The sequence below is a fragment of the Panthera onca genome, chromosome E1 (genome assembly GCF_046562875.1).
Source record: "Panthera onca isolate mPanOnc1 chromosome E1, mPanOnc1 haplotype 2, whole genome shotgun sequence".
Taxonomy (NCBI): Eukaryota; Metazoa; Chordata; class Mammalia; order Carnivora; family Felidae; genus Panthera; species Panthera onca.
In genome coordinates this window covers 59,929,860-59,945,710 of record NC_138352.1, presented here as the reverse complement: position 1 = coordinate 59,945,710, position 15,851 = coordinate 59,929,860, and the positions used below count along the sequence as shown (strand labels likewise).

At 57.2% G+C, this 15,851-nt stretch overlaps 1 protein-coding gene across 5 annotated transcripts in view; it reads right to left on the bottom strand.

Annotated features, from left to right (window-relative positions):
• Window positions 1-11: 11 nt before the first annotated feature.
• The window catches only part of FMNL1 (formin like 1), a 25,167-nt gene continuing 9,327 nt past the window's right edge, over window positions 12-15,851 (bottom strand). Inside the window, exons 3-28 of one of the 5 annotated variants that reach the window (XM_060645839.3) lie at window positions 14,858-14,971; window positions 14,114-14,187; window positions 13,646-13,729; window positions 13,115-13,252; window positions 12,802-12,819; window positions 11,381-11,489; window positions 10,680-10,756; window positions 10,376-10,469; window positions 9,398-9,472; window positions 8,976-9,086; window positions 7,527-7,676; window positions 6,929-7,030; window positions 6,501-6,765; window positions 5,948-6,253; window positions 5,633-5,757; window positions 4,535-4,737; window positions 3,828-4,062; window positions 3,518-3,586; window positions 2,456-2,536; window positions 2,243-2,372; window positions 1,926-2,089; window positions 1,626-1,727; window positions 1,385-1,480; window positions 982-1,102; window positions 721-819; window positions 360-463 (exon numbers count right to left, since the gene is read on the bottom strand). In XM_060645839.3, the coding sequence (XP_060501822.2) occupies window positions 728-819; window positions 982-1,102; window positions 1,385-1,480; window positions 1,626-1,727; window positions 1,926-2,089; window positions 2,243-2,372; window positions 2,456-2,536; window positions 3,518-3,586; window positions 3,828-4,062; window positions 4,535-4,737; window positions 5,633-5,757; window positions 5,948-6,253; window positions 6,501-6,765; window positions 6,929-7,030; window positions 7,527-7,676; window positions 8,976-9,086; window positions 9,398-9,472; window positions 10,376-10,469; window positions 10,680-10,756; window positions 11,381-11,489; window positions 12,802-12,819; window positions 13,115-13,252; window positions 13,646-13,729; window positions 14,114-14,187; window positions 14,858-14,971 (3,135 nt within the window). In that variant the 3' untranslated portion in view covers window positions 360-463; window positions 721-727. Of the gene's footprint in view, window positions 464-720; window positions 820-981; window positions 1,103-1,384; window positions 1,481-1,625; window positions 1,728-1,925; window positions 2,090-2,242; window positions 2,373-2,455; window positions 2,537-3,517; window positions 3,587-3,827; window positions 4,063-4,534; window positions 4,738-5,632; window positions 5,758-5,947; window positions 6,254-6,500; window positions 6,766-6,928; window positions 7,031-7,526; window positions 7,677-8,975; window positions 9,087-9,397; window positions 9,473-10,375; window positions 10,470-10,679; window positions 10,757-11,380; window positions 11,490-12,801; window positions 12,820-13,114; window positions 13,253-13,645; window positions 13,730-14,113; window positions 14,188-14,857; window positions 14,972-15,851 lie in introns of all 5 variants that reach the window. The other 4 variants (XM_060645838.3, XM_060645842.3, XM_060645841.3 and 1 more) reach the window with 4 other exon arrangements.

The following is a 15,851-nucleotide window of genomic DNA, read 5'->3' as shown; positions in this document are numbered from 1 at the left end:
GGACAAGGATCTTTTGCAAATATCTTTATTAATCTTGTATAAAAATAAGGTCCATGGAGAGTTCCTGGAGCTGGGGGTGGGGCGCGAGGTTGCACTTTATAAGTTACAGGCCAGGCTCCCGCTGAGGCTAAGTATGGCTATTAGGGGAAGAGGGGTGCCGCAAGCAGCATTTGGGGGAGGGACCGGCGATGCTGCCCCCCCCCCCCCCCCGCCCCACGCCCCCGCGCGCCCGACCACTTGAGGTGGGCCCAACGCAGCCGCAGAGGGGGCTGCCCGGCCCAGCCGAGCTGAGGACCACCTTCCTCGAGCCCCAGCTTGCCCCCCTCATCCCCCACTGAGTCCATCTGCTGAAGTAGCAGCTACAGTGAGAGGTCCGAGGTGACCTGCAGGGGCGGTCCCGGGGGGCGCCGGCGAGCACTTCTACGGCCTGTGTCTGTGCGGATGTAGGGCTGGTTCCGCAGATCTGGCAGCCAAGAGGAGAGACATTTATCTTTCAGAAGTCTGCATGGGGCTAAGACCACAGCTCCAGGGCAGAGGCCTCACCCTTCTAGGGACCCAGGTTGTGTGCATGTAGGAAGGGACCTGTTTATGTTTACCAGACCCCACTCAAACCTATCCCAGCCATGCATGGCCCAAGGGGAGGACGGCATGACCCAGTCCCCCAAGGCCCCCCAGAGTTGTGGGCAGCCTCTGGGATCAGAGGCCAGGCTACCCAGGTACCTGGGGACTAGAGAGGAATCTCTTCTCCCAGGCTGGCCTCACAGAGGAGCCTGGATGTCCGCTTGCCGGTGCGGGCCGTGAAAGGCACCGTCTTGAGCACTGAAGGTTGGGAGGCAGGAGGGAGGAGAGAAAGGAAAAAAGAAAAAAGACAGAAAAAGTAGCAAGAGGCAGTAAGGCAGCCAGACCCCTAGGGTGGGGTAGAGGGGGTGGAGGACAGCATTAGATGGACAGAGGACAGGACAGGCCCAGCCAAACCCTCACCTGTGATGATATCTTCAATGGCCCCATCGCGGTCACTCTCATAGATAAGTGGCTCCTTCTGCTGCTTCCGCTTCAGCTCAGAGATGAGGTCCATCTGCTGCCGCCGGGCCTTGGGTGGCGACTGTGGGGGGGACAGGGGGCGTAATGGAAGGTGTATAGCTCCAGCTCCAGAATCCCCTCTCCCCAGGCCACGAAATGCTAGAACACGTGTCTTCCTGGTCCTTCCGCAGCACCAACAACCGGTTCGAGCGGAAGGAACCCATTCCCACCCACCCCAGGCTACTGGGGCACCGTGCTCACCTCGGGCAGGGTCTGTTCCCAGAAATGAGAGCATAGAAGAGGGCCAGATCTCTGGGGTGAGGATCGCTGCAAGCAAGTGCCAAGCTCAGGCACAGCTACCTACCTTGGATGCTGGGACTTCCCCTCTGCCTGGGGCGTCAGCGCCTGCCTCCTGGGCTGCCGCTTCTTTCTTCCACTGTTCCACCTCCTGCTCAGCTTTCTGAGGGGCCAAAGTGGGTGTCCATTAAGGGGGGGGTCCTCGCCCACCCCCAGACAGAAGCATCCCCTCCCCTTCCCACCGCCCATGTGGAGGAGCCCCCACAATGCCCTGCAGGGGTCCCAGCCTGCCCGCCAGACACACATACCTTGTAGGCCTTGATGAAGCGGCTGAAGAGGGAAAAGAACATGGAGGGGGATGTGGTCTTGGGGTTCTCTCCGAAGTACTCCACCACAGACTCGTAGGCCTCCTGTGGGCACAGCCTGTCAGGCCCACCAGCACGGACCCCTACAGGCTCTGTGCCCCTTTAAGACACCAGCCACTTCATCTCTGCCCCTCCAGGCAGGTGGGCCTTCCTGCCCCATCCCCCACTGCTGTGGCCATGCCCCTCCAGACCTTTCTTCCACAACCCCACAGCCTCCCCACCTCCAGGCCAGCGCTGGCCCACCTGAGCAGTCTTGCTGTCTGCCAGCAGCTTATCCATGATGGGGGAGTTAGTCTTCAGGAACTCCTTGAGCACCGTGCAGTTGTCCTGCCGCACAAACTCTCTCTGGGTCAACTCTAGGCCTCGCTGTAGGGAGCGCACGTCCCCTAGGACACTGTCCAGGGACACTGAGTGGGGGAGGGGGAGCAGTACAGAAGCAGGGAATCAGGCAGCATTCCCATCTAACTACACCCTGTGGTCCCCTTTCTCTCAACCCGTATCAGTTCCCAGGGCTGAGCCCCTGCCCCCACCCAAGGAGGACAGGGCACCTGCACCCATACCTGAGCCTGCCTTGTCCAGGAAGTGCAGGTCGCTGTGGAAGCCTGTGAGCTGCGGGTACTTCTCAGCAATGACCTTCACCAGGTAGTGCAGCAGCGTCTGCTTGCGGTCAGTCGACTTCATCTCCAGCAGCTGCATGAAGACCTATTGTAAGCCACAGGCCACCAGCTGTCCCCCATCCCCCATGCCTGGGAACCCCTCCTTGTGCCCCTCACCACATCCAGACTCTGGAGCCGGAAGCCATAGGCTGCTCCACGCTTGCTGCTGTTCAGGTAGTTACCAAAGGCGAGGACAATCTGGGAGAGGCAGGGGGGAGAGTTCAGGAGGTTGCCGGGGCTGAGGAAACCCTCCCGAGTATAAGTTGCACAAGAAAATGTGGCAAAAAGCAAGCCCCACACACTCAGCCCCCACTACTCTCCTGCATGGCCCCTTCAGGTCTAGGACACGTACATGCTTGTATATATGTCTGACATATGCATATGGCTAACACAATGCATGGCGTACCCTGTTTTTTTTTTAAGATTTTTTTTTTTTAATTTATTGAGAGAGGGGGAGAGTAAGCCGGGGAGGGGCAGAGAGAGAGAGGGAGAGACAAATCCCAAGCAGACTCCGCATTGTCAGCGAAGAGCCCGAGGCGGGGCTGGAACTCATGAACCATGAGATCATGACCTGAGCGAAAACTAAAAGTCAGACACTTAACCACCTGAGCCACCCAGGTGCCCCTTAAAGACTTTATTTTGAAGTAATCTCTACATCCAATGTGAGGTTTGAACCCACAACTCCCAGAACAAGAGTCACATGCTCAGGGCACCTGACAGGCTCAGTCAGAGAAGCATGTGACTCTTGATCTCAGAGTTGTGAGTTTGAGCCCCATGTTCAGTGTTGAGATTTCTTAAATAATAAACTTAAAAATAAATAAATAAATAAAGAGCTGCATGCTCAATGGACTGAGCCAGCCAGGTGCCCCTTGGCATACCCAATTTTGTCCTCTGCCATTCCTACCCAAAATGGTGCTGCTGACATCGCCTAGGCTGTAGTATCATGGTCTTTCTACTGGTTCCCTGAGACTCCACTAAGCAGGCGTGGGTACTCTGCTAATCGTGACCTCCACCCCTGCCTTAGTTTTGTCTTTCCGTGTCTGCGAGCGCTAAGAACATAACTGTTGCATCCCAAGGGTACAGACAGAGCAAGGCCCGGATCTCCCTCTCACACGACCCAGAACGGGCAAGGAGCCATAGGTGGGCCCCGCTTCCCAGACCCTTGCCCTGGGCTCTCACCTCCAGGATCTGCCGGAGTTTGTCAGAGGACTTGATGGACATTGAGGCTGCAATTATGGCATTCAGTTGCTGGGAGGGGCGGATTGGGGAGGTAAGGTAAGTTGGGGCAGGGTGGGAGGCAAGCCCATGGGAGGCTCAAGTACCCCTAAATGCCCTCCTGGAGGCTAGTAGCTGCCCCCCTCCGCAACCCCAACCCAGAACACAGTGCCCCCCGCTTGCCCTGCCTGCCCCGCCCCGCCCCGCCCCGCCCACACCGCTCTGCCAGTCCCGCCCCGCCCCGCCCACACCGCTCTGCCTGCCCCGCCCACACCGGCATGAGCAGCTGCACAGTATCCGGAAAGTTGCCCAGGAAGGTGAGCGTGGCCATGCGCTCCGGCAGGCGCGGGATGCGGCTGAAGCGCAGCATGAAGCGATCCTCCTCCGACAGCTCCTCCATGGGTCGCTGCTCCCGCTCGAAGCGGGCAATGAGGCTACGCTCATACTCCGTGGGCAGGAAGCGGGTCAGCAACTCCAGGAAGTCCAGGCCAAGGGCTTGTAGGTCGTACCTGGTGAAAGGTGGGGTAGTTATCACTCTATACCCACCAGTTCTTGAGGCAGGACTACATCCCCCCGTCCATTTCCTTGACTGAATAAGTGAACTTCAGTGTTCACTATTTGCCAACAGCTTCAGGGACCAAGAGGCAGGTGTCAAGGGAAGTTGGGAGCTGGGAAGCCTGAGGTCCCTATCATAGGTCAGTGGCAGATGCACAGCTGTAAATGCCAGAGCCTGAGTTCCCATAGCTGGGCAAGGAGGCAGGGAGGAAATGGGAACATCTCAGTCTGGGCGTGGACTCACAGCATAGGCTATTTTCTCGGCCTGAAAATGGGAACAAGGTTCCCAGGCTTACTCCCTGACCAGGGTTAGCATGAAGTTTGATGGGCTCTGTCCCATAGTTGGGACTCTTTTACTAGGTACTTGATGACCCTGGTTTAGTAGAGGGGCTGGGCTACCTACAATCCCAGGGCAAAAGTACTCACGTCTCGATGGCCTGGCAGATGCGATCAGCCCCCAGGTTGCCCTTGCGCAAGGTGATGGCCAGGTTCTTGGCCCGGTTGGCCTCGATGAGGGTGGCCTTGCTGGGGGCCTTCTGGGCTGCCTTACCCTTGAGAGCACTGAGGTCTAGGCTGGGACCTTGGGACTTAGTCTTGAACTGCTCCTCAAAGTCACTCATGTCTAGTTCCTGAGGGCACAAGGAGAAGAGCTGGGGCTAGGTGGGCTGGGGTCTGATATATTCCTGGCTGAACCATCTAACCAGCCCTGACCACACAACACAACCCACAGAGAAAAAAACCCAGTAACCCAGCTTGACCACAGGCCCTGATGGGGGACACAGGGGAAGTACAGACAGCACTGAGGAGGAAGAGCTGCACCCAATCCAGGGCACCCACACTCCAAGCCATTACAGCCAAAGGAAGAGCTGAATTGGCCAGGGATTAAAAAAAAAAAAAAAAGGTGGGGTGGGGGGAGACAGGGAAGGGCATTCCAGGCAGAAGGAACAGCATGAGCAATGGCCTGGAGGCAAGAGAACACATCACTTTTGGAAAACTAAAAGTAGAATTAGAAGGCCTGAAGCCCTGGTTGTCTGTGGGAGTGGTGGGAGAGAAGCTTAAGAGGAGAGTGGACACAAGGGGGCGCCCGAGTAGCTCAGTCAGTTAAGAATCCGACTTCCACTCAGGTCATGATCTCACTGTTCATGAATTCAAGCCCCACATTGGGCTCTCTGCTGTCAGCGCAGAGCCAGCTTCGGATTTTCTGTCTTCCTCTCTCTCGGCCCCTCCCCCACTCACCCTCTTCTTCCCTCTCAAAAATAAACAAAAATCAAAAGAAAAGAGAAAGAGAGAGAGACCAGACCTGGGGGAAGGGATGTGCCCTCTGCAGGGAGGAAGGGGAAAGCCTCCAGGGGAGTCAGGATACACTGCCTATCCAATATACTAAACCAGTTTAGCTTAACGCCCATCCCTGGGCCTCCATGCCCTCATCTGTACAATGGGGTGAAGGAGATGATCCAGCATGATCCACACAAGCCCCCTCCTCCTCTGGTGCCCACACTGGGAGCAAAGAAGGGCCACACTCACCTGCAGCACCTTCTCATCATTGAGCTCAGTGAAGACGGTGCCTGTGATCTGGCTGGGTTTCAGGGCCACCCAATTTAAGAGTGGCATTCTGAACTTGGTCTGTATGGGTTTCTTGGCCTTTACTCCTGGGACAGGGAGGGAGTGGTGAGCATAGGGAGGTGAGGGTGGGGTGGTTGGCAGGACCCAGGGCCCAAAGTGGCCAGACGGGACAGGCAGAAGGCAACAGGAGGCCCCCAGACAGAGCATCCTGGAGGACACAAGTCTAGGCACGGCACCTCTCTCCATATCACCCCCAGCCCTGGGTGGTCCACTCACCTGGGCCCATCTCTGGGGCATCAGAGTGACCTCCAGGAGGCGGTGGGGGCGGCGGAGGTACCGGCCCATCTGTGCCAGAAGGCAGCGGTGGCGGTGGGGGTGGGGGCGGCAAGTCTCCCGGCAGCGGCGGGGGTGGGGGTGGGGGAGGGGGCGGGGGATCTGAGCTGCCAGGGAGGGGTGAGGCCAGAGGGGGCGCCAAAGGCGTGGCTTCCTGCTGGAAGGGGAGGCCGGGCAGTGGGGGCGGTGGCGGTGGGGGTGCTGCTCCGGCAACCGGCTCCGGTTCTGCCGCAGGTGGGAGATCTGAGCCTAAAGAGAACAGAGAACCAAAGATGGAGGGGAAGGGGTGTCAAGTTCTGGGCCTGGGTGGTCTCGCCACCGCCTCCCTCCCTACGCATGCGCACTGGGCCCACGTCTACCATCTGGCGTCCACCTGAGCCACGCCCACAACCCAAACCTACCTCTTGCAACTGTCCCGGCCCGAGACGTCCCCAGGCCCCCCTTCCAGGCACTGGTTCCCCCATGCCCACCCACCCGGCTTACAGCTCCTGCGCACCTGGGCTGAGTGAGCCGGTGGGCACTCCCGGAGTGGGAGTCGGAGTCGGAGCGTCACTACCGCTTGGAGTTGCCACAGCGACCGGGAGGATCTCGATGGAGACAGCATCCCCGGGCCCCCGCAGGATACGGATTAACCCCTTCTCTTCCAGCTCCTCCACCTTCAGCTCTAGGGCCGAAGGCCGTGCAGGGACGGGGGTAGGCACTTTCTCAGGCTCGGAAGGACGCCTAGAGGCACCCATGGGGGTCGACTCGCTGAAGCGCTCCTGTGAATCCCGGGAGAAGGGTCAGTGCCCAGCAGCAGGCCTGGCACATAGCCCCCACCCTCTTATTGGGGTAGAGGGAAGTGTCAAGCCTAGAAGCCCCAACGGGTCAGTTCGCGGGAGCCTGGCCTGCCCCCGGCCCGGCCCCCTCTGCCGCCAGCCTCACCCGCAGGGTCTCCAACTCCTTTCGAGCCTGGCTTAGCTGCTTTTCCAGCTCGGCAATCTTGGCCATGGATTCGTTCTCCGCGTCCCGAAGCCTTTCTGTCAGCTGTGGCACAGCACATGGTGAGCTCCCACCCGCCGCTGGGCACTGGTACCGCCGGTGAGGGGGCGGCAGCAGGCATGCCTGCCTGAAGGGCTGGGGGAGGCTTCCGGATGTGCTGGCGGGTGGGCTGAGCCTGGCACTTGAACCCAAGTAGGTGAGGCACTGAGGGCACTAAAGTTCTCTCAGGAGGAGAAACCAGGGCACCACCGAGGACGGAGGTGAGTGGAGAGGCGATTGGGCTAGGAGGGGCCCCAGGCACCTAGTTCCGCCCAAGCCAGGATGTGGGCTCTGAGCACAGGGAGAGGAGGGGCCTGCCTCCTGCAGAGGTCCCACAGCGCAGGAACCCAGCGAACAAGACACCCAAGATGTGGATTTAGGTCAAAGTCTGGAACCAGGCAGACAGCCACCCCCTGTTTGGGTTTGAGGCCCAGGTCCTGATGCGATCGAGAAGCCCTGGGGGCCTACGATGTGCTGGGCCAAGTTCAGGAGCACCTCCCACCTGGGCCACCTGCTCCTGCAGCTCCTCCATGTGCTCCAGCACAGCATTCTTGGTCTCCGTGTCCTCCAGCAGCGCACCCACATCAAAAACATTGTCCAGGTATGCTTGGATCTGTACCTGCAGCTTGTCACTCTCGGTGAGCCGAAGCCTCTGTCCCCCAGACAGAAGGAACAGGGTGAGGCCCAATGTGAGGGGTCTCTCAGAACCGCCCATCACCGCTAGAGCCCAGGGGAAGGGGCTTGAGCCCCAGCCTGCTTTTTCTTTTTATTGAGATATAATTCGCATACCATAAAATTCATCACTTTAATGCGTATAATTCAATAGCTTCTAGTATAGTCACAGGGTTGTGCAACCATCACCGATGTCTAATTCCAGAACATTTCTATCACCCCCAAAAGAACCCCTGTACCTGTTAGCAGTCAGTCCCTATTCTCTCCTCTCCCAATCCCAATTGGCAACCGCCAATCTATCTTCTGCCTGTGTGGACTTACCTATTCCAGACAGTCATGTAAAGGAATCGTACAGTATTTGGGCTTTGGTGACTTGGCGTCTTTCGCTTAGCGTAATGCTTTCAAGGTTCATCCACGTGGTAGCATGTATCAGTAATTTATTCCTTTTTATGGCTGAATAATATTCCATTGCATGGATATATCACCCCAGCCTGCTCTGCACCTTTTGTTAATCCTGGCTTTTTAAAAATCCAATCCCAGGGGATTGGCTCCCAGGGGAGCCTGGGTGGCTCAGTTGGTTAAGTGTCCAACCCTTCATTTCAGCTCAGGTTATGATCTCATGATCATCGTCAGCCCGTCGTCAGGCTCTGAGGTGACAGCACGGGATTATCTCTCTCCCTCTCTGGCTCTTGCCCTCACGTGTGCGTGTATGCACGCTCTCTCTCTCTCTGTCTTTCAAAATAAATAACAAAAAATGATAAAAATCCAATCCCAAAGTCCCCACTTCTCCAAGCAGCCTCTGAAAGGAATCAGGAAAAGCCGCGGCTTCTCTGCACAGGCTGGACCCGGAAGCACCAAGCCCCTCCGCCTAACCTTTCCCGGGGCAAGGAACTCCTCCTTGACCTGGACCCATCCAGCATGAGCCAGATCCCAATACGGCCCAGTATCTCTGTGCTCTCCATTATGTGCCTGTCTGAGGCTGATCCTCCCAGAGCCAGACCCAGGGCCACCTAGAACCCTTCCAGTGCCTGGCAGAAAACATTCTGCCTCATTCTATTTAGAGTCATTATCATCTTTCTAACTCTCCTGTTTTACAGATGGCAAAGCTGAGACTCAGAGAGAAGAGACTTATCCAAAGTCACATGGGCTTGGAAGTGACAGAGTCAGGATTTGAACCCGGATCTGCCTGACCTCAACACCCATGCTGCTAACCACAGAGCCATACTCTGCAGTTGGCAAGTGGTTGAGTCCCAGAGGGGCGGGAGGATGTAGGGCTCACCTCCAAGTACAAGTCCAAGCCCAGGTGGGTGAACTCATATTGCAGGAAGACACGGAAGTTCATGTTCTCCACAGAGTGTACCACGATGTTGATGAATTGCATGCAGGCCACCTGGGGAGTAGGGAACAGGAGCACGTCGGTCTGTGATCCTCTGGGTGGGGGAGCTCAGTGCCTTCCACCACCACCCCCCATTTATTCCCAAGTCTCTCTCCTTTTCCCCATTTCTCACTCTGCTAACCCAGCTTTGTCCCTCCCCGTATTTTCCCCCTACACGCCGCATCCCCTCCCTCCAGCTTCCCCTCCCCACCAACCTCTCAATCCTCATACTTTGCAGGAGCAGAGCCCAGATCCCAGATGCCCAGGGCCCCTGACTGCCCCTCACACTGAGGGTGGTTGGGCCCAGCCTGGAGTCCCGAGCTCACCATGAAGTCGATATTGCTGTCCTCTTTCTGGAAATATTCCATTAGCTTCTCAAAGCGGTGCTGCTCCCCACACACCTGGGTGGGGAGAATGGCTGTCATTAGGGCCCCAGCGACACACCTCCTAAGCCTTTTTCCAGCTGCCACCCTTGTGCTTCTACAGGTTCCTCCCACGTTAAATCCAAGTCAGGCCATGTCACTCTTCTGCTCAAAAACCTCTCCCCCCGTCTCCATTTCCCCCAGCCCTCTCTGTGCTTACTCTACTCTGGCCACACTGGGGTCCTGGCACATTCCCACCTCAGGGCCTTTGCACCTGCTCTCCCATCTGCCCGGTTGCTCTTACTCGAGGCCGCCACCACACCAAGTCTCTCACTTCCCTCACAGCTTTGCTCAAACTTCACCATCTCGATGAAGCTCCCCTGACCACCCTGCAACCCATTCCTCCTGTCCCTCCAGCATCCCTGACTTTTTCCTCAGAGCATTTATCATTTTCTAACACATTAGGTAATTTGCTCATTTATTATACTGTTTATGATGTCTTCCCCTGCCTTCTTTGTTTCTTTTGTTCACTGATGGGCCCCAAGAGCCCACTCAAGAAATATTCATTAAAGGAATGAATGACCATATCCCATCTTATGCATCATATTGTCCTGCACCTACTTCGCCAGAATCAGAGAGGTGTATGTATGCAACTCTGAGGTGTGTGGATCAAACCCAGTTTGGACCTGGCAAGGCTGAGGGTCCGAGGTTCAGCAGATCCCCTGTTCAGCTGTCCCTGTTGCCCTAGGCAGCACCCCAACATGACCTGGCCTTTCCCTTCCCTTTAAAGCCTCCCCATCCCAGATCGTCCCCACCCTGTGTTCCCCGAATGCCCACCCAGCACTCCCAGCTGCCCCCAGCAGAGGCCACGGCTGCCAGCAACAGTCAGTGCTAGAGAACAAAGACATTGGCGGGAGGGGGTGGGGGGCGGGTGGTTCATACCTCCTTGAAATTGTCAAAGGCTGCAAGGATGATGTCGTGTCCTCCTCGCACCAGGCACACAGCCGCCAGCAGCTCCAGCACCAGAGCCTTGGTTCTGGGGAGAGAAGGGGCAGTCTATCCCTTGAAGGCAGGCCCCACAGCAAGGGTGGATGTGGACCTGGCTGGGGGAGGGCAGGGGAGCTGATAGGTGAGTAGGAGTGGAAGGAGCCTGGACGGGAGTCCTGAGAACTGAGGAACAGCGCAGGCAAGGGGCTGGTGGCAGGAGAATCCAGATGTGGAGAAATGTTAGGGGCCTGGACCTCACCTGGGGTTCTTGTTGTTGAGGCTCAGAGCAATCTCATTGACACAGGCTGGGTGGGTCATGACAAGGCTGAAGCCAGACTAGGGAGAGAGAAAACGTTAGCTCCTCCAGGCAGACCCCCAGGACTGACAGCACTGTCCTGTCCAGCACCTCAAGCACTGTCGGTGCCATTGAATTCTGGTTTCTAACTGCCCTCAAGCTTAGGAAGTTTTTGATATCTAACCATATCCTGTTCTGTGCTGCCAAAGCCTGGCTCCTCTTTTTAAACGACTCTGTCTGTGCAAAAGCCAGTGTTAGGACTCAGCACCGTGGACACAGAGAGCCCTCAAAGGCGTGCTAAGCAAAGGAGGACTGGCCTCACCGGCCACTCCTCCAAACAAAGTAATCCTGAGCTGCTCTCCCCGAGGGCCCTGTGTCCAGCCTTCCTTGGTGGGTGTGCCTGGGTCCCCACATGAGACATATCCATGCCTCCAGTCATGTCCAGATTACTCTAGAGGACCTCACTAGGAGGGGGCAGACATCTGGGCTTCCTCTCAAGACCTGATCAGCCTCAAGACCCCCAACAGCCCCCATCCACAGGGTTCTCCAGTGGGCAACAGGGTCGGGGGACCATTGGTCCCTGCACCCCAGCAGCTCAGGCAGCCCCCGGTGAGGACAGGCCCAGCTTCCTGGGTCCCCCAGTGCCCTCGTGCTCACTGACCAACCTGGTAGTTCATGATGGCACGCAAGCACATGATACAGACATGGACGTCATCCTTCTGGCTAACAATGCGAGAATTCCGCAGGGCCTTCCTGCTGTGGGCTGGGGTCAGCCTGGTGGGGTAGGGAAGAGGCAGCAGGGGTCAGCGTCCTACACCCAGCCTCCCACCCCCACCACCCACCACCACTCAGAAGGCACGTCTGGAACATTAGGCCACTGATTCCCATCCACCCAACCAAAGAGGTCAGCTGAGGGCAGGAAGGCTTCCTTGGCCCCTAGGCTGGGGCCTGGCATGCTGCAAGGGGATAAGGAGGGGGTCAGGAAAGCAAAGACCCTTAACAGCAACTTGGCATCAGAAAGGATTGCTGTGTTGTGCGGGTGGACAGCCCAAAGAGGGAAGACAGCCAAAGCTTGGAAATCCACAAGGTGGCGCTCACAGCCTCATGGGCTCATCTTCCATCTTGAAAGGTCAACCCTGAATTCACACACACCGTCTTGGTCCAAATCCCAGCTCACCACTTACGAGACTAGTTAATCACCCTGTGCCTCAGTTTCCTCATTTGTAAAATACGAATGGTAATAATAGTACCTTCCTGATAGGGTTTTGGGGACTATGAAATGAGCTCAGAACAGTGCTTGATACAGAGTTAAGTGCTGTACCAGTGTCCTTCATAATTCTCTGCTTAAAAGTATGTGATTTTTTTTTCATTGCTGCAGATCCGCCAATCATGACTTCCACATCAGTTCCTCTTGACAATTCTATCACATTTCCAACAACACTGGGAAGCCCCACCTCCTCCCTCCATCTGCTACCTTGCCCTTCTCCCATCACTGCTCTAATATGTCTGAGTCTTTGCTCATGCTGTTCCTTCCACCTGGAATGCCCCTCCCTGTCCCCACCACTGCCTGTAAAGCCCGAATCCATCTGTGAGACATAGTTCCAGTGGTATCATTCTAGGAAACCTTCCTGATGCTCCAGGAAGTAGCCACCTCCCTTCTCAGAGCTCCCAGCCACACCTTCATGATAGCCTGTCATACACTGTCGCCTTCTAGACCAAGGGCTCCCAAGAGCAGGGTGATCTGTCTCCTGAGTACCTGCCACCATAGGACATGCTAAAAATATATTTGTTGAATGAATGAATGAATGAATGAATGAATGAGCAAACAAAAAAACATATTGTGAGAGTTTGAAAGGCTTAATATGAAGTCGGTCCCCTAGACCAAAGTGGGAAGGATGGAAGCTGGGAGTCCACATGAGGCTCCAGGGCTGACTCCTTCCCTCTCCCTGCCTCTCAGCTGGATGTCCGATGTTAGGTGGGGTGGCCTATCCACAGCAGATGAACTCAGGGGTGTCAGCTGAACACCCCACCCCACCCCACCCAGGGAGCCAACCAGGCATGCACCTGCCCCCAGGTGGCTACGTACCGGGGAGAAGGGGGGCACCTGGAGGCCGCACAGGAAAGAAGACGGGGTTAGATGGATACAAGGGAGGGTCTCACTGACCCAGAAACACCCTACTTATCCCAGACCACCCAGACTCCAGTTTCTAAGTGCCCATCCCTAGAAGGCTTCTTAACACACCCATCTCCCAAACCCTGTTTGAGGCCCTTACTGTGATCCCCAATGCCAGGCTGTCCCTCCCACCACCCCCAAGGGCCAGGGGCAGGGCTGGCTGGGTACAGAAGTCCAGGGGTGAATTCTCTATTCTCCCTGCCACCCTGCAATGGGACGCACATACTTGATGGTCAGGTGGCGACTCTTGGGCTGAGGAGGCAAGGCCGAGGGTGGACCCTTGCTGAGATCTTCCACCGACTGCTCCAGGGGCTTGCTTTTCTCTGAGCTGGGGACCCCGTTGTCTGTGCTCTCCATGTCATACCTGCAGGGATTAGAGTGGAGCTGGAGGCCAACACTGCAGAAGCACTTAAGAGAGGGGTGGGGGAAACTGAGGGGACAGACGAATGTGCAGGAGAGATTAGAGGCTGGGAGGTAGAGGCTGTGTTCTCAGCACTGTTCTGGGCAGACTAGGGGACAAGGGAATGGCGGAACAGAAGAGGAAGCCACCCAAGTCCCAGCTGGCCACCCCAGGCCACGTCCCTCCATATCCATGCAGGCCCTTAGGAAGGGGTACCGCCCACCGTGCAGGGTGTGGTTTGTGTGAACCCAAGGTGGACTCAGGCTGCTTAGACGTGGCCCAAGCAGTGGATGAGGTGCAGGAAAGCAGGGATCAGGGCTCGGAGGAACAGCATGAGGACTGGAGCAGGGGGCTTACGTGACGGAGCACTGGGCAAAGGCCAGGTACTCGAGGAGCACATCCAGGCCGCGGTTCTCCTCGTTGAGGAATTCTTCCACCCACCTGCAGGGCACAGGGCTCCCTGAGTTCCAGCCAGGAGGGAGGTCCTGCCCAGAGTGGGCACAGAACAGGCACAGCCAGGGCTCCAGTGCGGCTTCCCCCGTCCCCAGGAAGACACCAACCAGCCCAACCTCAGAAGACCCAGTGATGCTAGGAGATGCTAGGGGGCTCAGGTAGGACCCATGGCCCAGCCATGCCTCGAGGGGTGAGCCGAGAGGAGGCCGGGAAGCTGTCCTGGACACCCAACCCAGAAGTGGCCTACAGGCACAGCCTACACAGGGGTGGGGGGACAAGGGGGACAGGGGAATAGCAAGGGGAAGCCCCAGGAGCTGTCTGGAGGCAGAGCTCTCCCTGGCCCCCAAGCAGGAAATCTGAGCCCTCGCTCACCCAATGTGGTTTGTCCTCAGGGAGATCTCCAGCTCCCGCAGCACCTGCGTGGACTCCTGAACTCGCCTCTTAAACTGGGGGCCAAGGACAGGAAAGTCTGGTGGGTGACGTCTGGGCTTCCCACAGGCCCACTGAGCCCCAAGGCAGCAAGTCAGCAGCCCACGCCCTCCCCCTACCACTGGCCTTTCATGTTCAGCCTCCCCCACCACCCCCACATACCTGCCCAGCAGAATAAGCATTCTCAGGCTACTCCCAGCCCCATACACAGGCCCGCAGGGTGCACGCTCATTCCTCCACACACAGACATGCGGCATGCTTGCGCACGTGCGCACGCGCGCACACACACACACACATAGCCATAGGGTACACACACATTCAAATATGGATACCCTGGCTGTACACACACACATACTCATCCACATACAAGCACCCTGGGTACACAGATATAAGACACCCATACATCCGCATACAGGCACATGGGGCGCACACACACACACACACACACACACTGCACAAATACGCACAAGTGGACCCACAAGTGGATGTAAACATATGCAGAATATGCAGAGGAACGTGGAAAAAGTACATGCCCGCAGCCCTCCCAGTCCCCTAAAAATATGCACACGCATTCATACGCGTGCCCACACAAGCCCACCAAAACGTTTACACACACAGTTATTCTAGCTGCCCAGAGCTTGGAAGGTGCAGGGGGAAAGGGACAGAGAAAAAGGGGGAGACATATACCCCCAGGTTAGACATCCAGTCCGCTGCTACCTTTCGGCCGACCCCACCGGTTTCCAGGTAGCTCTTCAGCTTCTGGATATAGGCTGTGGGAGGGTTCTTGACTTGAAACCGCTCCTGGGGAGACAGAACAGGGTGTACAGGGAAGCAGCCAGAGCCACCCCGGGGCAAATGACCAGCCCTTGCCCCAGAATCCCATTCTCAGCTCTGACCCCAGGTCCCAGGCTATCTTAGGACCCCTCTGAAATACCAAAGATATCACCAAACAACCCACCAGGTCATTAAAAGACCCCGGTCCCAGACCTAGCCTTCACTCCTCACTATGGCCTCACAAGCCACAACCCTAGCACAGCGCACCCCTGCCCACTCCACCCCCACCGGTGGAGTTTGGAGGGGTCATTTCTGCCGCACAACCCACCACGCTGGGGGTGGGGAGGAGGACTCAGACCTGCCAGTAGGTGGGACCTTCCCAGGCCCTGCCCTCCCTGGGAGTCCAGGGAGGAAGAACGCTCTGAGGGCCCCTTCCCCACGGCTCCTCCCCAGCTGTCCCATTTACCTGTGCTGGTAGGTGTCTGTGTGTGCTTATCTCCAGTGCTCAACAAAGCAACTCCTAACTCCCCTGCCCCACCCAGGGCTCCAACAGCCACTCACACAAAGAAGCAGGGGCCACATCAGAGGCCCCCTACCCAGAGGAGCTCCCATCCTTCCCAGCCCAGATCCTTTAGGATTCCTGCTTTTCCCAGGCCCTTGAGCCCCCAGCCTGAGATACCAGGCCAAGTGGCAGAGACCTCCACAGCAGCCTGAGAGCCTCTAGAAGCAGCTCCCCATCCTCCCCACACGGCCCAGCCTTTACCCCCCAGACTCCCGCACAGCCTGCTCATCCCATTCCGGTCCATTAGCAGGAGCCAAAGGCCCAGCCCTGGCTCCCAGGGGAGGCTCCCTGCTCCCCAACTCCCCACCCCCAGCCTCCTTCCCTCACTGAATCACTGCAGCAGCC